The sequence below is a fragment of the Acanthopagrus latus genome, chromosome 2 (genome assembly GCF_904848185.1).
Source record: "Acanthopagrus latus isolate v.2019 chromosome 2, fAcaLat1.1, whole genome shotgun sequence".
Lineage (NCBI taxonomy): Eukaryota > Metazoa > Chordata > Actinopteri > Spariformes > Sparidae > Acanthopagrus > Acanthopagrus latus.
In genome coordinates this window covers 1,593,143-1,616,697 of record NC_051040.1, presented here as the reverse complement: position 1 = coordinate 1,616,697, position 23,555 = coordinate 1,593,143, and the positions used below count along the sequence as shown (strand labels likewise).

At 41.9% G+C, this 23,555-nt stretch overlaps 2 protein-coding genes across 4 annotated transcripts; both read right to left on the bottom strand.

Annotated features, from left to right (window-relative positions):
* Positions 1 to 326: 326 nt before the first annotated feature.
* zgc:113149 (uncharacterized protein LOC541363 homolog) lies at positions 327 to 11,916 on the bottom strand. The gene is made up of 7 exons (XM_037072399.1): positions 10,560 to 11,916; positions 7,690 to 7,963; positions 6,668 to 6,762; positions 6,002 to 6,158; positions 5,373 to 5,549; positions 3,874 to 3,927; positions 327 to 3,308 (listed from the first exon to the last, which is right to left on the bottom strand). The coding sequence occupies exons 2-7, from the start codon at positions 7,829 to 7,831 to the stop codon at positions 2,497 to 2,499; spliced, it is 1,437 nt and encodes a 478-aa protein (XP_036928294.1). The 5' UTR covers positions 7,832 to 7,963; positions 10,560 to 11,916; the 3' UTR covers positions 327 to 2,496.
* A 150-nt stretch (positions 11,917 to 12,066) lies between these two features.
* zgc:101731 (SNARE_SNAP25N and SNARE_SNAP23C domain-containing protein) lies at positions 12,067 to 23,020 on the bottom strand. Of its 3 annotated transcripts, none has more exons than XM_037072411.1 (8): positions 22,742 to 23,020; positions 20,391 to 20,648; positions 17,865 to 17,906; positions 17,271 to 17,319; positions 16,314 to 16,431; positions 13,706 to 13,852; positions 13,377 to 13,521; positions 12,067 to 12,293 (listed from the first exon to the last, which is right to left on the bottom strand). In XM_037072411.1, the coding sequence occupies exons 2-8, from the start codon at positions 20,460 to 20,462 to the stop codon at positions 12,228 to 12,230; spliced, it is 639 nt and encodes a 212-aa protein (XP_036928306.1). In that variant the 5' UTR covers positions 20,463 to 20,648; positions 22,742 to 23,020; the 3' UTR covers positions 12,067 to 12,227. The 3 variants fall into 3 exon arrangements, with proteins under 3 accessions (XP_036928306.1, XP_036928313.1, XP_036928322.1); XM_037072418.1 differs by lacking the exon at positions 16,314 to 16,431 and adding an exon at positions 15,122 to 15,233 and having other exon boundaries at positions 22,742 to 23,005; XM_037072427.1 differs by lacking the exons at positions 16,314 to 16,431; positions 20,391 to 20,648; positions 22,742 to 23,020 and adding exons at positions 15,122 to 15,233; positions 18,007 to 18,235.
* Between the last annotated feature and the right edge of the window lie 535 nt (positions 23,021 to 23,555).

Genomic DNA, 23,555 nt, shown 5'->3' with positions numbered 1-23,555 from the left:
CAGGTTTGTGTGGTTTTAGTTCCACATTTCCAGCTTGACGTACCCAATGTTACATTATGACCCCATTTTAAAGCTTTCAGTTTACTCGGAACAAGATGCTGATTATGATTATCTGTGTTGAGCAGTAATCAGGAAATTAAACGCTGCCTGTGACGCAGCTTCTAATTATGGTACTACAGATAAATACACAGTGCAAAGATGGCGATAATACTGAAGGCTAATTTCTCAGGAAAGCAGATGACAGGATGATGGTTTGATAAAATAATAGATAAAAATTAAAAACAGCTCTGCCTAATAACACAAAGACGACACTCCTCACACACGTGTCCTCGTTTAATAATAAAATCTTTATTCTCAGGATTTGGTTGTAGGAAACATCACACAGCCTGGAGTCACAGCAGAGTCGTTTGGTCAGTCAGTCAGTCAGTCAGACAGCAAACACCCGAAATAATTAACATTTACATGAACCAAACTGTTTCTAGGCTCAGTCGTGTCTGTTCCTCCATTGGTCTGTTCGAGAGCATGAGAACTGCATAGGTGCACGTACATACACCAGTATTTTTCATAAACTGCTATTTTGTATATATTTGAAACCACTGAAACATGTATTTCCACAATCACTCGTAAAGTAAATAGAAAGTTGATGCGTGACCGGTTAAAGGATGCTGACGATGTTAGCTCAAGTTTTATTCTGCGTTAACTCTACGTTAGAAAATTCACCTTGTTCCGTCACAGCTTCGGCTAGAAGTCAAGTCCCACCTCCATATTTAATAGTTTTGAAACGGCACATCATTAAAAAACAACATCAGAAGCCAAAGAGATAGTTTGTAGAGAGCTTTCAACAAAATCCAGGTTGTAAAAGTAACAGTGAGTTTGACACAAAGTCGTTAGTTGATTAAAAATAAATCTTAAACTTTTTTCAAAGCAGGATTTATGTCAGTCCATCTCCTGTTATTCATTTTATTGTATTTACTGTAGATTTAATGTTCAAGCACTGTTCAGCTTCAGTTGTAAACATCAGTTGTCACAGGTCGACAGGATACAAAGCCCCAAACAAACCACCACATTTAAACTGTTAACAAAATATTGTTTTAAAGAGTTTGAATATTTGGGGATTTTATGAGGAAGACTTTCTTCAGAACTCGATCATTAGTGTTTACTTTACATTTTGGGATTATTTTAGCTTGTTCAAACTCCCTCCAGATGATCAAACCACAGAAGAAGTAAAGTCATCTGTTAGCTAACGGCAAACTTTACTATTAGAACTTTTATGTTCTCCCGACATGTTACAGTACATTTTCTTTCATTCAGTGATCCAGGAAGTAAAGTATGTGAAACGACGCAGTGGACGGGATCTAGTTTATGTTTGTTTCTTCTCCACACATCACCACAATCTGGTCTGTGTTTGTGGAGAATTTTACATATGGGCTTGAAACACAATTTCATTACAAACATGAAGTACAGAGGGCAAAAAAAAAAAAGATTCAGGCACATTAACCCGAGATATCGTGGCCTACAGCTCCATGTTTCTGCTGGCAGATTTTCATCAAGATAATCAGAAAAGAAAACATTCAGCCGTCAATCAAGACTCGATTCAGCGGGAAGAGATGTGACCCACGAGACGATTATCCTGCGTAGTGACGATGCAGCCGTACAGAAGACGTTACTGCGGATAACGCAGAACCGGTGTATTCAACCCGAGCAAGTTCTAGTTTCCCTGTTGATTTTATACACAGGAGCTTAAACTATCATCAACGATCACAATCTGCACACAGCAGTAACAGCAGCTGCCCTGTACAAGGGTCGGGTCTCTCGTCACCGCCGACATACATCTGCAGGCCGGGTGATCAGCTCAGAAGCTAGCTGTACTGACGAAGCTAATAAAACCCAAATAAGAAAGAAAACACCGATGTAATGGAGCGTCTTTGGTTATCCAGACTGGGCAGGAGTAACAAAAAAACAGGACATGGAGTAACAGCCAAAACTCATTATGTGCTCGTAGCTAACCGGACTGAACCGTCTCCTGTTATCTGCATTCAGTGAGATGCTTGAAAAACTTCCTCTAAATGTTCCTCAGTGTCTGAATCATTTGTTTAGTTATCATTGTTTTGATATCTTGGTCAAAAATGTATTCAATAAAATAAAAAAAAAAAACAACAATCAAGGACTCCAATAATGAAATTAAACAGAAAAATAACAGACCTCATCAGCTTTTACACTGAGTTTTCACTCCCCACCTCATTCCCTCAGACTGCATGTGTTTGTGCCACCTGTGTGCCTTTGAGCAAACATTTTATCCCACTTTCAGGGATGGAAAGCAACTTTTCTGTCCAGCAGCCACACCGGCTACAAAAGTCAAATATGGTCCGTCTCTTTCCTGATGTTTACTGACGTGATGGGTGATTAAATCAGAGGGACTCCACGTGGTGGTTGACAGACTTTCTTCACATCCTGCTCATGTTGAAATCCAAACTAAAAGTTTGTTTCTCTCTGTTTTCAGAAGCGTGAAGCTGGGTGATGATGATGATGATGTGTTGCCAGCTGTCCTGCGTTGGTTTTGTCTCTCAGCATGGTGAGCGTGGTGTTGGAGAAGTCTCTCAGGATGTCCACCGTCTCCCTCTGCAGCAGCAGAGACTCCTGCACAAACTCCTGCTGGCTCTCCACCAGCAGCTGGACCGACTGAGCCAACATCTCCAGAGACTGAGACACCGAGGTCAGGAGCATCCTGCTGGCCCGCTGCTGCTGGAGGCTCTGAGAGGCCATCTGGGCCACGTGGTCCTGGGCCCTGCGGGAGGACGCTCCGGCTGGGAGAGGGTCACATGGATTTGAGCCTGAGGAGTTGGAGGAGGGAGCAGCAGAGGAGGACACGGGGGGAGCAGGAGGTGGTGGGAGTGAGGAAGTGGAGGCCGCGGGGCGAGAGTCATTGGCTGCATCAGATTTAGAGGACGAGGCAGGTGGGGTGGGGAGTGAGGAGGAGGACGAGGAGGAAGATGCAGGAACAGAGGAGGCAGTGAGGGTGGAGCTTGAGGGGGAGTGTGATGGGGGAGGCGCAGCAGAGGATGAGGCGGTGTCAGCATCAGAGGGGAACACAGAGGAGGTGGAGGCCACAGAGGAAGAGGGTCCAGGTGGAGGTTTGGAGGGTGTGGTGTGGTTCTGGTTGCTGTTATTTCTGGAGTACGTGTGGACCGGCTTGACCCTCGGCGTGACGTCGTCAGGCAGGGGGTCCAGGGAGGCGGAGGCGGGCGGGGCAAGATTAGAAGGGTACGAGAGCATGGAATCGTCGTTTTCGTCAAAATCCATCGTACGATCTGGTGGATCAGCGACAGAACACGAGTTCAGTTAGCAGCCAATCATCATCACAGGAATATGGAACATGATGTTTTCTGAATCTGATCTAAACTGTTTAATTTCTAGCCAAGCTTTTTTCCCCCCACCACCAAATTGTAAATACAGGAGAGGAAACCATATGGATCACCAATAAAAATAAATAATCTGCTGCTCAGAGCCTCCGTACAATAATCATTTCTTTGGTTTAATAAAGTTATTACTCAGACTGTTTCAACAGCTTTTTTTCACAACTCTCTCTGTCTCTCTCACTCTGTTTACAGTCGAGTAGTGTATGAAGTAGTGTTCATTTTAGACGATTATTTTTTCCTCACTGTCGATCTGACTGGATAATTCTTTGCTGTGTGAGAAAATTAAGCTGCAACTTTTCACCCACGATGGTTCTCCAACATTTAAGATTCTGTAAAATTGAGTCAACTTATAAAATCATCACTCACGTGCTTCTTTCATCTGAATTTAACTGTAGGTTGCAATTTCACTTCCCTGACAGCCAGAACCAAACAGAACTGGATAAAACTACAGTCTTACCTCCGTCCTCAGCCAGGTCCAAGTCAAAGTCAGAGGAGGAATGGAACGGGTCGCCTGCAAAACACGACAACGTCACATCACCATGGAGGACTCAGCAACATATATGATGTGTGATTTAAGTAAGAATACTTCATGCATAAGATCAAACTGTTCAGTCTCTGTAAATAAACTGTGAGATCAGCAGTCTGTGTCTCGGTTATTGTTTGTTTCATGTTGTCTTACAAAGTAGAATCAAACTCACAAAATGTCTTTTTCATGCAGATGTTTTTCAGTTGTTTGGTGAAAGGAGGAGCGTCTCAGCGTGGCTCAAGGACAGACCGTCAACATTTGATCAAATCTGGATCACGTTCTTGAATTATATGCTTAAAATGAAGGGTAAACAAACTTTGAAGAGCGCTGTGGGCGGCCCGGAGTGAAATCCCTTCAAAGAGTCCAAATGTTACATATCTTACTGGATCTCGTGTTAACATCCTCCTACTATGTGTTCTCAGTCGGGGTTCTGGTTCAGATGTTAAAGCACCTCTTCTTTGCAATCTTTCATGTTTTTCTTTTCATCTAATGGTTGTTTACCCAAACGTTAAAACAAATTCAATTATTTGAGAAATTACTTTATATATTTGAGGCTGTGACCCTGAAAAGTCTCTTTTGTTCATAACTAATCTTGACTTTTTCTTTCATGCTGACAATCTGCCACCTGTTAACTATCCTATTAATGTCCGACTGTGTTTGTTTTCTGCCTGGTTGAAAAATGTTTCCAAAAACCAAGAGAAATGTTTGAACCTATATTTGAAACTAAGGTGGGAAAAAAAATAATAAATGGACAAAAACTTTCTTCAGATCATGTGTAAACAGAGGGATGATGCCATGTTTCCAACACAAATTAAAACGTTCAGCCTATTCAGAACAGCAGGTCTCGGTCCACTTCAGCCTCTTTTTATCTGTTTCACCAATTTAGAAAAAATGTTGTCCTGATTTTTTTTCCAGGAGAAAAAGCACAAATCTAAAAATAATGTTTTTCCTCCAAATTTTCATTTTCATGAAAATATTTTGGCGGATTTTTTTTCCCCACTTGGTTAAATTTTTTTCACTCAAATTACACAATTGATTTTTTTTTTTTTTTTAAGAATCGTCTTTTTTTTAAATTATCTGAAAGCCTAAAAAAACATAAATCTTGACCTCATAAATCTCCTGAAATCATTTTTTTCACACATGACAAAACCTTTTGTCCTCCTGACTTTTTTCCCCTCTTAATTTTCACACATGAAAATAAACAAAAGCTTTGTTCAATTTCTACAGAAAAAAACGTTTTTTCTCAAATTCAGATGTTAATTTTTGAAGAAGATTGTCCGGGCAAATGTTTTGTTTTCCACATGTTCCTGAGTCATAAACACAGTAGAGAAAATGATGCTGAAAGTTGATGTTGTGTACACAAGTCAAATTCCTGCCATGTCATCACTGGAGCACACTTGGTACTTTCATTCGTGTTCGGCTCTACTTACCAAGTTCTTTCTCTGGTGAGGAGAGAGGAGAAATGTCGAAGGAGGATCCTCCAGGTAAGGAGTACGAGGAGTCTGTCAGGTTGAGGTAGGAGTAGCTACTAGGGTTAGAGATTGGCCCTTTACTGTAAAGCCCTGAAAAATCCTCTTCTTCGCCAAACTCGGGTTCACTGCCACCATCTGAGAACAATTAAAACTGGTTGACTGAGGGGAAATAATGACACTTTGATTCAACTAAACAAACATAATTTGTCCATAAAGTATTTTTTTTTATCAGACCTTTAAGATTTCTGTTTAACATAGATTTCATTGAGGTGTGTCATAGTATGATCCACAAGATGGATAATTACAAAGGCAGAGCTAAACATATTTTTGATCTTATCAGCCATTAACCACCTGACTCATTTCTAGTTACTTTGCTTGTTTTGTGATGTTTTGCACAAATATAGCAGCAACACTTCACCACATATCTGTTGATGTATTTTTGTTTCTGGCATTTCCTTTATGATGAAGATGCTGGAGACCGACTGGAAACTTTTCAAGTAAGTCTTGCGACTCTTTAAGGAGAAAAATCTGTATTATAAAAAAAAAAAACTAGATTTGACAGACAGTGTTCATGCTCTTCTCCTCACCTCCTTGAGGACTCATCATCAGTATCTTATGGACCATCCTCTCCACAGGGCCCAAATTCTTCTTCCTCATGTTGCTGCCATTCGGCCCCCGGAGGGCCACGATGCGTCGCTTTCCATCACATTTGAGGTCAGCCCACTTCTTCATGATCTGACGCACCTGTGGGGGAAATAAAACCTCCTTTAAAGTATACGACTGTGATGACTGACATGCTTTCCATAGAGGACCCTGCTTTCACTGATGCTTCAAACTACTATGAGATTAGTCTATTATTAGAATATTGATTGTCAGTAATTCTGCTGATCTATCAGTCATTTATTGAGGACTCACAACAAAAAAAAAACAAGTATCTTTAGGTTATGAACTGGTTGGTTGGACCAATCCATTGACTAAAGATATCCGTTATTGTTACATTATGTTGTTAACAAATGTTTTAAATTTGACAGCGTAGTGTGGTACAAAGGTCAGATATTATATATGTGACCTTAGAATCAAAAATGCAATTGAATCGAGGATTTGAAGAATCGTGACACCCCTTGTCAAAATACACTGAAGATTTTTCATCTATAACTAAAACAAAATGGTGCCTGGCTGTATACCTCAAATTATACAGTGAAAAAAGGTTGTAAGTTCTCACATATTGTATTAGTAAGATGACATTAACAAACCTCTCTGTGATTCTCTCCCAGACCGTTGATCTGATTCGTGATCTCAGCCCACGTCTGTTTCTTGGCTTCAGCCGACACTCCCTGGTTAAACTTCCCTACCGGAAGGAGAAGTTGTGTTAGACCCAGAAACCCAAACTGCCGACATCTAAACTGGAACCTGATAAACAAAGCTTCATTCTAAGCTCACCAGCAGCAGCACAATAAAAAGGAAAACTTGCACACATCTCATTTTCCACAACAACCAAAATATCACCAAACCAGTTTATATCAATATCACGCAGGCCGGTCAGAGTCAGTACCAAACTAACAGGTCGACTTACACACTGTGAGGAAAACAAGAATTGTAGGTTGGAGCATTTCTGCAGTACTTCATTATAATGCTGTATGTCACACATTTCCAATGACCAAAAATCAGTTTTTACAGTTTGGATCATGTACTTCCAGCCAGTTCGATAATATTTCAATAAATTATGCAACTTGATCTTTCTCTGAAGCAACAACAAAATTGTGGACATTAAAAGTCAACTGTGACTCTAAAGCCGCGTCCCTCTGAAAACCATCTCATCACGGATGAATCCAGCAACTGATCAACTTCTTCTTCATACCAGCAGTGGCTGAAGCTACTGGGTCTGAGACAAAACTGAAGGACAAACCAACATTTCAAAGGAAGTTAGAATACTGTACACTGGTGATCATAACAAACATATAGGATCACTAAACCATCCAGGAGAGTCCCATGTTTCGGTGTTGAGCAAAACTGAGGATATAAAATACAACAAACAAACAAAAGAGCAACAAAAAATGAGAAAAACATTCCCAGAACCGGCAACTGTTTTTACTTCTCAAGTCCAATATCAGAACCAAATGTGTGTCACATGTTCTTAGCTGAATCAGTTCCAAGTAAAGAAATAAACAATAAGAGACGTTCACTCCTCTTAGCCAACAAGAAGCTTAATTATGAAAAAATATCACACTGATTTCTACAAGATTTGGACGACAAACACACAGGCTTTCCTACTTACTGAGGATGATGTATCGGTTCCTCTTCACAGCCTCCAGCAGCATTTTGACCTCAGTGAAGGAGAACCTCGGTTTGGCCTTCAACCCTCCTTTCACTCCTCCCGTCTTTAACTCGTCATCTTCATCACGCCACGGGGCCGACATGGCTGCACCTCCACCTCTTCTACTGACGGCCCGATACAACTCAGTGTGACACTGAGTCCAATTTCACCTCCCTCCAGGATCGTCTCGTCCTGATTCACCTGCCAGTCTGGACCAAAGACACCTGCGAAGGGCCTGCAAGAAAGGAAAGAGGAAAGAGAGTAGATAAACATTAACTGATTAACAGTCTCATTTTCCTCTGTATAATGGTCCAACCAAAGCAGAGTTTACGAGAATCAAACCTGCTACTTCTAAGATTAAAAAAGTGCTTTGTTTTTTCTTCTTCTTTGTACATAAAAAGTTCCTTATACAGATTATTTTTCAATTGTGAAAATTAATAGACAAAGCAGAGAAAAAAATGTATGTGCATTGTTTTATCTTTAAATTCAGAGCTTACTGGTCAGACATGTATAAGCCCTTTATCTCGTCACTTTCTGTCAAACATGGGCCTTGAAATTCAACAACAACAACACCTCATCAATTAACTAAGAACATAGGTTAGACTTGAGAAAAATCTATGTTTTTTACAGTTCATTACTAATACCACACTGCACTAAGTAGTTTGGGGGAGTTTAAAATAAAGCTTCAGGACAGGTCAAAGTTTTTCCAGAAAATTCTTTACTGGGAAACTGTTTTTCCTGGTTTTCCAGGGACGCATGTGAACCCTGCCTGGAATCCATTAATATGTTCACACCCAGCTCACTTCCATGACTTTTAAAAACCTTAAAAGACTTTGCTAATTTTCATGACTTTTCAAGGTTTGATTAAAATGGTGGATTCTGTCATGTAGCTCATCCGGTCCAACACTTGGTGGCAGTATACAGAACCATAACAGAACCCAAGTACCAAATTGTGAGACAGACATTTTTTTTTCTTCCAAAGATTACTGCACAACTACACACGCTGCAGTTGTACACGTGCAAGTGCACGTTGACTTTTCCTGCGGCTCGCACTTTAATGATTTCACAAAGTGATGGACTCAAAAATTCCCCTCCGGACTTCATCAAACACATCAACACAAACATTACTACATCCACCCACGATGGCTGCTGTCCTCATCTCAGATATCATGTGCCCCTGACACGTTCAGGTAAAAATGTATTATACAGGTGTGATTACAGGTACAGATCTGAGGATCTGAGACCTTTTCAGCTGTCACTTATGTCCACTCATCGTCTATATGAAGCGGCGGAACGATTTCAGCACTTAAATCCTGTGAGTTTTAACATGTAACTCAAACAGCACAGCTGCTCGTCTGAGCCAGTTGACTTTTTTAAAACAAAGTAGTTTCTACTGGAGAGAAACTGTAATCACAAGAAAAGAGAGAGAGCACCGTCACAATAGCAAAACCTCTACAAAGAACAACACAAATACTAATAATTGAAAATAACAATAAGTACTAGAGGTAAGACAACATGATTGAACCGTGCAGGGTTGGGCTATAGGTGTTTTCACGGGCAATGACCGAGAACATCTTGTTTTTCTTCAGCCTGTGTCGCTACATCGCCCCCTTCTGGTTAGACTATAAAATAAAGGAAATACGTTTTGCACCAAAGGATAAGAGGTGGTGTTGCACTGCGACTGGGTGTCCATTTTAACTTTTTAACCAAAATCTGTGTCATTTTCCCACTTCATAGAGTCAAGGCTGTATCCAAAAAGATCACAAAAGCCCTTCACATTTGATTATATGACACATACCCTAACACATTTTCATGTTTTTTATTATAAATATTTTTCAGAGATTTTCAAATGATTATAGCTGCGTGTTTTCCCTTCCCTTTTTAATTTGTGGTAAAGGAGCACTCTGTAGTTTTGGGGATAAAAATGTTAATGAGAAGAGAATGATTTTCATTGACATTGACTCAATTTGTTTTCATGACTGAATAAGAAAAGTGGCCTTAATGGACAATACAATTTCATATTGTTTTACTTTGAGCATCTTTTTGTATGTGACTTTTTATCTGTGATGGCCACAGCCAGTTTTCTAGCTCCAAACTTCTTGGACATTATTTTTCTCTAAGAAAAAAAAGGGAGGAAAAAGATAATTCTGATTTAGTATTATTACCTCATTAATAATGTAATATTAAAATTCTCCAAAGCTACTGTTTCCCTGTGATTGTCTGTAATTATTATAAAATCAGTGTGAGTTCACCACAACACACCTGTATAGAGTTAAACATCATATAAACAGTCGAGAACTTCTTCTCCATGTAAAAATGATTGAAACGAACATTGCGTCGGTTCTGACCACGTGGCTCGTCTGAGCCAATCAGCTGCGCTCTTCCCGTGTCTTTGTTGAGCTCGTGCCTGCCTCTCCGCCTGCTGCTCGTGCCTGGCGGCTCACACACGGAGCTGCCCACTGGTTCCGCCATCTCTATCCGATTCGCAACGCTAAGACGCCGCTGCGTTAAAAAAAAAAATGTCGACACACGGCTGACTGCGAGCTTCAGCATCGATACGTGGACTTATCGTGGATCTAAACATGCGCGTCTGCGAATCAGAGTGTCGTATTTCTGCGCTGGGCCACAGCTAACGGTGGCCGAGATAAGAGGACGAGATGCAAGCTAGCTTCGTCGCTACGCTGTTTTTTTTTTATCGCCTTGTAAGCTAAACCAGCTTTTTAACGTTAAACCGCCCGGCGCGCGGCCGTGTTCTCGAGATTTACTCGCGGTTTGCAACGTAAAAAGTACATGAAAGGGAAAGTGTTTCAATGTATGTATAAAATGATTACCAGGAAAATGGCGTTGTCCTCTCCCTCCCCTCCTTCCTCCGTGTGATTCTCCCGAAAGTTCGGAGTGACGAGAAGAACGCCACTGCGCAGACTCCGCAGCGCGAGAGAATATTTTTTTCCCTTCCTTGAACGCGCAACATTTTCATCCTGCCGCGCGCGCCCCCCAGCTGCCCCGCATGGCTGCGTGAACCAAAACACTCAAAACTCACGAATTCTGCACAGTTAGCTCATATTTTAGTTTTTTTTTCCATGAGGAAACTGAAGAGTGAAACCTGCTCGCGAGGCTGATGCACCTCACACAACCACGCCCCCTGCCTTCACATGGTTAATTAGACCAAAGCCATGTACGCAATATTTTACTGTAGGCACCATTTTTATTCGTATTGTTCATATTTCATCACAAAAACAGCAGTAAACATGCTCTCTGGCAAACCTGCTGTATGACGAGCATGGAGGCCTTCAGTTCAGCAAAGGTCACTGTTGTACTAATCACCACACCATTAAAAACAAACCTCCAGTCTCAGGCATGTAAGTACTGTAAGTCAGAAAATGACACCTGGAGAACCAAACACGTCCACAGCAGCTATGAGCCAGAATATTATGTAACTGGCTATTATGGGAAAAAGAAAGAAAAAGTCACACAAAGCACAGAATAACTGCATTTCATACTGTGTTATGAGGGTGTCAGCTATAAACCCCTTCATGAGATCCCTTCCTCATAAGAGGACAAACACCAGATCCATCGTCATTTCACCACCATTTTATATCAACATGGAGAAGAGAGAAGATGGAGAGGCCAGCAGGAAGAGCAGATTCCAAGTCTGTCCGCTTGGTGTCGCCAGAGATCTTCCTCTGGAGACAATATACGTGTTTCCTTCTTCTGGGCGATACCCGGATGCGCCTGCAGGGGGCGCTTCATGCACGTGTTTCACCTTCTATGGAGCACTTCAGGCTGGATGAGGGGGGATGGGTGTGTGTTATACAGTGGTGTGTTTACACTGGGAAATAAACTGTCTCTTTATAGTTGTGTGTGTATATTTTTCTGTATTTATGATTTTTCCTCATATTTTCTGCACATACAGGGTCATTCTCTCTTTTCTCTGTTGTCCGGGAATAGACAAAAAAGGCCTTTTCTTGTCTCAAGATGCACGCTCTGCGCTGTTGTTTGTCTCCACATGTTCACCTTTTTCTGAAATAATTTCTTGATTTATATATATGGTCTGATTCTGCTCTCTGCTGCTGCTGCTGCTGCTGCTGCTGCTGACCCAGTTTCCCTGCAGGGATCTTTAAAAGCCTTCCGTCCACTAACTGGCTGCTGGGTGGCGGCGGAGGCCACCTGGAGGGGAAATACGCAGCATGAAATGCACAGTGACAGAGGACTCGCCGTGAAACTCCACCACAGAAAATAGAGCTATAATAACTCTGTGACTCATTTCAAAGGGGTTATGTCATATTAGTATCCCATAAATGGTAATACTATAACATGCGAAAAGAGATACAGGACACCTCGTAGAAGACCAGAGCGAGTATATTATGAGTATGTTAGACTGAAAAGTCACCTATGTAAAGCAGAGAATAAAAGTGGCAGCACTTTGGCACGGCACGCAAAAACACAGTGACTGCGAGTAGCATGAAGTAGAACAAGACTGAGAGGGAAGAGCGCCGCTTCTATCGTTTCATGAGGTTGTTGGCTTGCTGGTTGGCGGCGTCGATGCGGGACACGTTGAGAATGGCCTGCAGGAAGAGAAGGACAGAACAGAAAGGCATGTTAATAACAAACACTGGAGATATCTTCCAGGTTCAGGCTTTATTACAGTAGCTAATCAGATGCAGCTCTCCCCAAAGCTGGTTGTGCAAGAGCTCATCGTAAGCAACACAACCCACCTCCACCCAGCGTGAACACAAACTAAAGCAGTGTTAACATACTGCTTCATGTTACAGTGTCAGGGTGTCGACTTTCACCCGTTTACTCGAGTGTTCAGGCGCCATCAGCTCTGGTAATTTATCATTGTCGCTCAAATCTCATCACACAGTTGAGATTAAAGATTAAACACACTGTTCAGTCGTAGAGCTTCAGAGGACCTTCTCTTTATTTCTGTGTAAGATATAGTTATATAGATATACGATAAGATAAAGATTCAATCAACACTGAGCTACCAGCTAGAACCTGGCTCAAAATATTCAAATCAACTTTCAAACCAATAAACAGTACACAAACATCCGATTCAAATCCTGCATGTAAAGCTCTGTGAAAGTTTCCTCCAGTGCAGAGAAAAGCTCCAAGAGCTGAATTAAGCTTGTATCCTCAACCCTTACATACTCCAAAAAAAGCCATGAATCTCTTGAATCATGATTTTTTTTTAAAGTGACCCACTGTCCCTTTTCTTCAGAGCCCTGTGCTGCCAGGAGTTGCATGATAATTCCCAGAGTGCCTCCATCCAGGCGTCCTGGGAGAGAGGGAGTGTATGTAGCCGCCTGCCATGAGCACTGCAACGCTTTGCACCTCCTGTCCGAGGTGTGCGCTCTACTGAGAGCCATTCTAGTTTGGTTTTTTTGTGTATTTTCTTAATTATTTTAAGTGATTCCTCTTGTCTGATCATCACACTTTGATTGGAAGTGTTTCTAATCTGATGCTGTTCGATATTTAACTCCTGTCTGCAAACAAATGTTCCCTTCCTGCGTCAGTCGAGACTGAAATTCTGATCATATTTGCTGTTATCCAAAGCTGCCTGGTATTTCTTCATGTATCTGTTGATATTCAGTGAAGCGTCATGATGACACGCAGCTCTGTAACGCGTTGTGATGTGACAGCAGTACCTTTCCCCGGATGCGTTCGATCTGCACGTTCTGCGTGTCGATCTCGTTCCCCATGTCCAGCGCCATGCTCTTCAGATTCCCGATGATGCTGCCGACGTGAGACAGGTTCTCCTCCATCTCGTCCTCTCGGGCATCGTTAGTCACTCTGAGAGTAAAGCAGAGTAAACTGTGTTTGTGAGAGTGTTTGTCCAGCTGCCTGTATGACTGATGACTGGCGGTATTACATGTCAGTCTGAACTAAAGGAGAGCAAACACACACCACAGCTGCCTCGCTCGACACACCGACCGGCAATAACACACATCATTATACTTTCTCTATTACTCTCCACCTCCGTATGTGTCCTCCACTCATGATCATTATCTCCCTCTCATCCACCACATGAGATGATGGCGGCTGACTGGAAACAACGCCGTCCTGACCCGAGGCTCCACCCCAGACCGCTTTGTACGCACCGCTCTCCTCAAAGGCCTTCAGTCTGACAGAGACAAAGAGGGGGAATGACCTCATGACTGAAATGTGATGCAGACCCACACTGTACCCATACTGGTCCAACAGCCACTATACAGTGTTTGCTTTTTCTTGGAATACAGGCTCGGTACTGCAAACTGTAATCTGCACGTCTGTTGGTGTAAAGTGTCTGTTAGGTACAGGTCCAGTATGGATACAGAAGTGATGTAATTATGACAAACAGATGATCTGAGCAGGTGTAAATATTTACAGCAGCCAAGCAAGCAGGCAACAAAAGAAAGCTGAAGCAACAGATGGAACAAAACAATTGTTTCTGGCAAAATCTGACATTTTCATGAAAGTATTTCTCAAACTACTTTATGTGCCGTGACTTCATTCAGATGGCGGCCATTTTCCTCAGAAGTCGAGGTAACGCCTTTGTTTTTCTCCTCAGTTTTTGTGCTGCTACTGTGGTTGAGTTGTTTTGGTTATTTGCCTTTTTTTAAGTGTTTGTGGTTAATATTTCTGACTTTGTTGTGCTCTGATTGGCTTGCGTAAGAGATTTTTACAGAGTTTTTTGTCTTCTTAGCGCTGACAAAACAGAATAAATCTGACAGAGATTTTCATGGCGCTGATGGTCAAGAGGATCAGTCATGTTCATAACTGTACGTTAAGCGGTTGTCTGATGTTAACGGGCTGTGTTTGTGTTTTTCTTGCGGTTGGTTTGATTGTGAGCTGTTGTTTCCCCAGTAAACACACTGACTTCTTCGGCTGTCGTTATCACCTCACGGCTTCCTGACTGATCATCTGAAGACACATTAAACAGTGAAATCCAGGAGAATTTCAGTCCCTGTTCTGAGGAAAAACTATATATTTGATAACCGATGATATCCTGTTAGATGTGACATTGGCATTAATCCTCACTAACATTACCGTTTGATAGTGTTTCATGATAGAGAGAAGCTTTAAATGAATTCTACACTCATAATTGATCAAACTCGCAATGAAACTGTAACTTGCTGTCTTTTCACCCTGACATCAGTTGTTGATCCATCAGAAAGCAGTCAGATAACAATGATTTGTCAGATTTCATGTGTTTATACAACTTACAACCATCTGAGCCTCCGAATCCCGAGCGTGACGCCAGAAACAAAATGGCTGCCACGTGAATATGATCTTATGTTTACTGTCTAGTGAGCTGAGAAAAAAGTGAGTCAGAAAAACTGATCATCATATACTCACCTACCAGTCCTACGCACACACACACACACACACACACACACACTCCTACACCTACTTATCACAGGAGCAGAGGCCGCAGCACTTGCCCAGGTCAGTCAGGTTTTTCTCGGCCTCCTTCATATCAGAGTTGATCTGATCCAAACCCTCCTCTACACGCTCCAACTGCTCTACGAGAGGAGAAGGAGGACGGGGGGAGGACGGAGGAGCAGGCAGGAGGGGAGGAAGAAGAAAGGAGGACATGGAGAAGAAGGTGGGAAGACGGGGAAGGAGGAAGGCGATGTGGCAGTAAAGATGACAGAGGCAGGAGGAGGATGGATGGAGGAGAAGATGGTGGATGGGAGCAAAACAAAATCCAAAAACAGAACAAAAATCACCAAATTATTCCTAATAGCCCCACAGCTGAACTGAAAACCCAGCCACCAGCAACTGAAATAAAAAAACTCACTCTCAAATCATAAATGACATCACTTAGCACCAGCGATAGCTGCGCCAGACGGGAGCTAACAGGGCTGAACCATGCCGAGCCGTGCCAGCCTCTGCCCAACTCTGGCCTCAGTGCCCAGTTCCATCATGTGTAATGTGTGTAATGTTCACGTCACTCTGGAACTGTGTGTTAAAATAAAAACGGCTAAATTTAAGTTAATTTTAAGCATCAATGTTGTAAAATTTACCTTAAAGTCAAGTTATCTGAAAAGTAAGACGTAACACAAGTATTTAAACATGTAATGAAGTAAAAGGTATAACGTGCCTTCAACACGTAGTGGTGTGGAAGTATAAAGTAGCAGAAAATCTAAAATACTCAAGTACAAATATCTCAAACTTGTACACAGATACACAACGTCACTTAGTATTTGCCGGAATGTCATTAAACATAATCGTATGCTGATTTCACATCTTATTGTATTTATATTTGTTCAGAGTTTTGATTATTTTGTGCAACTACCTCCGGACACCTGCTCAAGGGCTCATTGTGGAATATATATAATATATATGTTAGTCTAATAAAGCTGTGCAGAAATGACCAGTATTTTTGGATAATGATGAACAGTTGGTGGCTCTATGGTCGAAACCCCAATAAACACCATATATGTATATATATATATATATATATATATATATATATATATATATATATATATATATATATATATATATATATATATATATATATATATATATAATGGAACTGGGTTTCTGAGGCCCGCCGTTGTGTGAAGGCACAGATCCTGGACAGAAACCAGACCTACTTCCTGATTGGCCAGACACACAGACCACAGCACTGAGCCATGTCTGTCAGGTTCTTCTCTGCCTCCCTCATGTCCCTGTTGATGGAGTCCATGCCTTCCTCAATACGCTCCAACTGCTCTGTTAGGAACAGGAGTTTTATGGTGCTGGGTTTTATGGCGTTGTAACAAACAGCAGAGACGGGCGGCGTTGCAGCTGATTGGTCGAGTGTGTGTTCAGACCAACACGTTCAGACAGTGCTGACAATCCCCATAAATCAAAGCTCATATAGGTCTCAAATATGAGTGTGGATATAGCTAAATCTACAATCTGCCAGAAATTAATCTATAAATGTACCATTCCTGAGTATCATTTCAGCTTCCTGAGGTTCAGTTTAAAGGAGCAGTTTGTAAGATATGGCCAGAGTCGAAGAAAGAGTGTGAAGAAACACGTATCGCCCGTCTTCAGACTGAACCTCGGTCGCTCTCAGAGGCTCAGGTCGGTCCAGGACTGGTGGTGTCCGGCTGTGTTCACTCTCAGGCCGTTCGGTCCAAACCAACTCCTGGACTAATCCACGGCTAACTGAGCCACGTAGCCACGGCAGCTAGCTACAGCCCAGGATAGCTAGCAAAGAGCAGCAGTTAGGTTAGGTGATATGCTGCTACCTGTGTTTTTAGATCTCCATTGCTGGTCATATTTTACAAATGACACCTTTAAGCAGACACATTTTCTTACTTTCAGTATGTTACTGCAGAACAAGAGCAGCCATGTTAAACCACCGGACAGCTTTGAAGTTGTTGGACAACAAAGCAGCTTGTGCTGCATCCTGTCTTTGTGTTTAACTGGTTCTGTGTGACCCACATGTTGTTCTTTGTCCTGCAGAACGACTCACATGGAGTAAAGAGATTTCCATGGGCAGATATCCTAAGCTCCCTCCCTTCCTCCCAGACTTCAAGGAATGATCAACTAGAGCTGTTTACCTCCTTGTTCATCCAGCATGACCAAAGCTCTGATCCCAGCGTCTTTACTCTGGAGAGAGGAGCACAAAGACAAACACAGATGCTCAATATATTACTGTTAGCGCTCTGCAAACCAGCTGATTTGACTTCTTCCAGGCAGCCATTGGTTTCAAATCAGCTCTGTGATCGTCAAGCGTCCCTGAACACAACACGAGGGAGACATTTTGAAACTCCTCTTCATCACTTCAACATTACCACATGACAATATGTGAAATTTGGCGGTCGTCTATCTGCAGCATGTAAACGGAAACCAAAGGCCGCCTGGATGACAGACAATATAAACACTCATCTTGTGTTTGGAAAATGGGGAATAATATTCGGCTCCACTGGTTAAGATACTGTCCTCTCTGCTGTGTTGTCTCTGCTCTCGTCCACTTTTGTTCTCAGTATCTCAAAGCCCACAATCGTCTTCCAGAAGCTCAGAGTTAATCAGCATCCATCTTGTTTAAAGTATAATTTGGTTGAGACATGTTTGGTCATTTCCTCTTGTGGAAACTACAGTGGAAACACAGAGTGTGTGTGTGTGTGTGTGTGTGTGTGTGTGTGTGTGTGTACCTCTTCCACCAGCTGCATCATCCTTCTCGTGCTCTCCAGGGACTGAAACACACAACTTACAGTCAGAGTCATCGTGATAAAACATTCAACAAGTTACATGAATGAACATCTAATTTTAGTTAAATTCTAGATAAAGTCTCACCTCCTCAGCCTAGATTTTTATCTCAGATGCCTCATAATTTATTCATTAAGTTTTCCTGATATTAAAAACAGTAATATCTTCCAAAAACCTAGAAGCGAGTTAGCATTTCTGGGTTTTCAGTGCCCCAGTCTTTGAGTCATCAACCCTTCCGTGTGCTAACAACAGTTAGCGGTTGCTAACAAGTGTCTGAATGAGACTACAGAGGTTGTCGGGGACATTAAACGTCCTCACAGCAACACGGAGACTCATCTACTCACTAGTCCGTCTTTACAGCCCACTTTAGTTCCACACTGTTTGAACTCTGACTTACAACTTGTACATTGATCAGTTTATAGAAAACCTGGATAGTAATTGTGCAGTAAGACTCTTAGTGGTGGAGACGTTTCAGTCATGTGACCGTGATGTCGTCTGTTTGTAGCCTAACATTAGCTTCTTACTGCTACACAGTTAATTTGTGTTCATCTGTGGAGATTATCTGGATGCACAACATGCATCAGCATCATAAACTTGTGTTTATCACAGACATTATTTTCTGCGATAATCCAAAACCTGATTTAAAAATCTCTCTGTCTTTTTGTCGAGGTATCCAGGGTGATGCCAACATCCCTGCATCTCAGTTATTAGGTGCTATAAACATTTATATCAGTGCACAGCAGGTCAGCTGAACATGCAGAACTGAGCAGTTTCTCCACGAGCAAACATACAATACAGAACAAAACAACTGTATGTATGGAAAATGATGGAAATGAATAATGGTCGGATGTTAAGTTGGGTTCATATTGAGCAAATTATTTTAAGATTCAGTCCATCATCAAGCCTTTTAAACAAGACACAACAAACTATCCTGTCTTTTATCATGTCATTTCTAATGATTAGTGACAAAATACTAATGTTTTTCCAGGAAAATAATCAGGAAACATCTGACTTATAAAATAAAGTGTTGGCTAAAGAAATACAGTGTTGAAACACAGCATTAAAAGCTTTAAATCAAACTCGTGTTTCAGTGAATAAACGTGTGTTTCATGAATACATGCACAGAAGAAAATATACAGATTGGACCTTTAACTGCTGTTTTGCCTCGAACCTATAAAAAAGTCAACACACAGCAGACGTAATGATCTGCATCACACAAGGATACTCTGCTCCAGTCTTTCCGCCCCTTGCTGTGTGTGTGTGTGTGTGTGTGTGTGTGTGCGTGTGTGTGTGCGTGTGTGTGTACGTGTGTGTATATTCTGTAAATATCATGTCAGTCCTCCGGGACTTCCTCACAGAGGGGTTGATGAGGTGACAAATGGTTTTGAACTGCAGTAGCCTTTAAACCCCAAGGAGTCTGTGTGTGTGTGTGTGTGTGTGTGTGTGTGTGTATGTGCGTGTGTGTGTGTGTTAAGCACCGCCCCCACACACACCGAGTGTATGAGCTCATCCATGCCTGATGTCTCTCTACAGATTGTTGCACCAGGAGACCAGCTGTCTCCATGGTAACCAGGTGAGCCAGGTGGCCTCCGCTCAGGCGGAGCACCTTCTCACATCAGTAACATGGATCTCTTCTCAGGTGTGTGTGTGTGTGTGTGTGTGTGTGTGTGTGTGTGTGTGTGTGTGTGTTGTTCTTCTTGTCACCGTGATCATCTTGAATCTTTATGAATAGTGAGTGACAGTAACATCACAACAGTGTCTAAGATAACCGTTAGCCAAGTTAGCTTCTTCATGGTTGTCCTCTCTGAAACAGTTAGCTGAAGTGTAGCCCTGGTTCTGTCTGTTTTACTTGCAGTTCTGTGGCACATGAGCTGTAGTTTCCCAGTAAACCTCCCAACCTCTTCAGCCTCCCTCCCAGCTGCCGCTATTAGACTGACTGATGGACCAGCAGCAGAGGCAGCCTGGTGGCAAACCCACCACACGGACAGGAGACGGGCTGCCCAGCTGCTGGTCCAGGATCTACACTGTAGATAACTCAGCTGAAGAGGTTGGTGTGTTTATCTGGGGAACTACAGCTCACAAGCCACTGCATCAGCTCTGAGCCAAACACATACACAAGACATTCACACCAGACAACCACTGAACATCCATCTCTCTTGTAGTGTTTCTCCCTGACCTCCTCCCCTCCTCCAGCCTCAGGTTGTCTGAGGATGAGTTGGTGTTGAAGCCTCAGTCGTACAAAAAATTATAGCTGCAAACTATTCAGAGGAAAAGTGCGACACAAGTCTTGCAAGAAACCCACGGGGATCCATAACAACGTCTGACTGACGAACACTACAGAGCTCCGACCTCATGGCTTATAGACTCAACAGTCTTTTCAGTTGCAAGCTAAGCTAGGCTAATCTTGCTAGTGAGGCGATGATCAAAATCATCAGAAATGCTAAACGGTGACAGTAGAGTGAACGTCTTACCTCATCTGTGACCTGATTGGCTCTCCTCTGCAGCTCCTCCTGCTCTGTCAAGATGGGCGGGTCTGACGCCATGTTTGCTGTCCTTCTGTTTATGTGTATGTGTGTGTGTGTGTGTGTGTGTGTGTGTGTGTGTGTGTGTGTGTGTGTGTGTCTGCCTGCGTATGTGTATGTGTGTGTGTGTGTGTGTGTGTGTGTGTGTGTGTGTGTGCTCAGTCCCAGGTGACCAGATTAGGATGCAGCATCAGGTGGTTTTGGCACCTGGAGAGCAGAAGTGGCACCATCATTATTTATAATGACTGACAATAGAATCGGCCACCGAGGTGAGCTGACAAACAGACAGACAGACTTCAGTATAACAATATCCTGAGTGTTTTCTGTAGCTGCAGTGGAGGAAACCATGTCGGTGATTGTAGAGCTGTTCTCCTGACAACAGGCCAGCTGAGACGAGACGACAGTTAGCTGGTTAGCTGCTAACTGTTACAGCTCAGTTTAGTTTAGTTTAGTGTCACTTGTAGATCTGTTGGATTTGGATAATAAGATTTAGAGTAACTACATCAAGTGTTTACAACATCATCTCTCACTGTTTCTAATTCATAATTCATGGAGGATGTGCATCATTTTCTTGGACATGTGGGTGTTTTTTATACCACAAAAAAAAAATTTCATGCCTGAAATGCTGCATTATTTCCAGATTAACACACACACGCGCTTTTCTTTTCACACATGATGTTTTCATGCTGGAGCATCATAATTAGGCCCTAACCACTAATCAGCACCTGCTGGAATAAAAGAGAAGAAGGAGGTGCGACAGAGAGGGAAAGAAAAGAAGAAAGACTCTTGATGTTGTTTGGTGCTAAATGGAATCACACAGAACAGAGAAGCTGCTGTAACTAACTGATGAATAGATTATGTCGGCCGAAAACGGATTCATTCAAAACCGTAACCAGCAAATGTTTGAGATTTTTCAGTTAATCAGTTAATCAGTTATATGAGACAGAAACCTGCAGAACTGATTAAACTGTTTAAACACTCATAAAGACGTTTACATGTAAAACAGGAACCAGACTCACAGTCACAAAGTTGCAGGTGTAATAATCCAGTTTACTTGATTGTAACTTCACTCTTTGCTGTTTTTTGCCTTTACAACTAGCTGCTGTTAGCAGGTAGCTTCCATTCAAGAGTCGGGCATCAAAACAGAACCTACAGCTGGATCAGTTTCACATCTTACTCTGAGAACTGCAGGTGTGTTTGGACCGAACCACAGGAGACAAAACAAGACTGTTTTAGTGAGTTTATGTAAGTTTGAGTGAAGTGCGATGAAGCTCGTCTCAGTTCAGAAAAAGGAAAAAAAAACGGAGCCTGGTTGTATTTTCAGTTTGGTTTTGGATGATACGTGTAGAAAATATTTCCTCTCTCGACAGTTTTTGAGTTTATTTTGTTGACTTATTCGACTCTTGAAGATCGAAGTGGAACATTGGACTTCTAGTTAGACGCAGGAGAAGTGAAAGGTTGTGGGTCCGAGTTTATTATCTCCACCGTGAAGTGATCTGATGTTTCCTCCGCGCTCAGGGAAGCACACAAAGTAGTTCCTCTGATGATACAGGAGCTGTTTGGGCAGCTGCGCCTCAGGAGGAGAGTCAGTGTCTTGTTATGGGAAGGTTGCTGGTTTGATTCCCCTGGTCTGCATGTTGAAGTGTCCTTGGGCAAGATACTGAAACCCAAACTACCCCTGGTGTTAAAATCACACCAGCGTCTCGGCAGCACAGCTGTAGTAAACACTGCGTCCTTCCTGCCACCTGCTGCACATCATGACGTCACCTGTTCACTGCCCACCTGAGCCTGCAGGGTGTAGAAGTCAAGTCCAAGGTGTCCGAGGTATTTTACACTCTGTATATTCTGCAAACATTCCTGTTTATTAATAATAATTATAATAATATTTGCAGCAACTGAATTTAAATGGAAGTTGATAATGATCCAAAAATACTCTCATAGAGATAAACAGACTGTAACAATAAATGAATTCTAACTGTTAATTAAACTAATCTTAGGTTCAGTTTGATTTTACTGCACATGAAGCTGCAGAGTTTGCGCTGAACGTCCACACTCAGACAGACCTGTAACTATCTCATGTTTACCTAAAAGCGTTTTGGTTCAACAGAAAAACGCTTCAAACAAACAAACAAACAAACAAATAAATAAAATTGTTTTCATCTCGTTTAAATCATCAAACTACTTTTAGATTTCAGGCGGATAGTTGAGCGACTTTAAACAGACCTGCATCTGTTTCTGTGTTAAATATCAATAAATTCACATTATATTTGTTTAACAACATCAAGAATCAGCCGTCCTACCTTTTCATCAGCTCCTCTGCGGCCTCTCGTCAGTTTATCTCCGGGTTTAACGCGTTAAATCCCCCGCAGAGTGCGGAACAAGCTGCGGTTCCTCCTCAGCATCTCTGACTCTCCTCTCTGCTCTGCACCGCCCCTCTCTGCTGCCCACCGGCCCGCCCCGCCCACCAACAAACACACCCCACTGTCAACACACCGCGAGCTCCTGTGATGAGTATTAAAGTTAAAATCATGTTGAGTAAAAGTGAAGATGTGGAGTTAAAAAAAGGACTTCAGTTAAAGTCACTCATGCAAAAAGTAATCGAGTGAAAGTAGTTAAGTATCAAAAGTGATTAATCGTCAGGAGTAACAGACGACATGAAGCTGGATGATACAAAAAGGAAACTCTTTGGTTTAAGTTGCAGAAAAAATGTGTAATTACATACAGAAACAGGAAATATCACGAGGGTTACTTTTCAAAATAAAAGTATTCTCACAGAATACACTCAGATTCAGTAAAAGTAATTTTATTGATGTTTCTCATCTCCTGTTTGGAAATAAAGTAATATAAAAGTAACGGTAAGTAATCTAGTTACATTACTTTGATACTTGGATGAGGTCACTGACTAAACTCAGGTAATTAGTTACTGTAACTGTTTCATATTTAAAACCCTGAAAGTAATTTACTTTATACATATATTGACATGTACTGATACTGTGGGAGATCCATGTAACCAATGACTTAAATAACTGAATAAATGTTGTGGAGTACAAAGTTAAATATTTGCCTTGAGTGGAAGTATAAAGTAGCGAAACACATTTTATTAAATTAATGTCC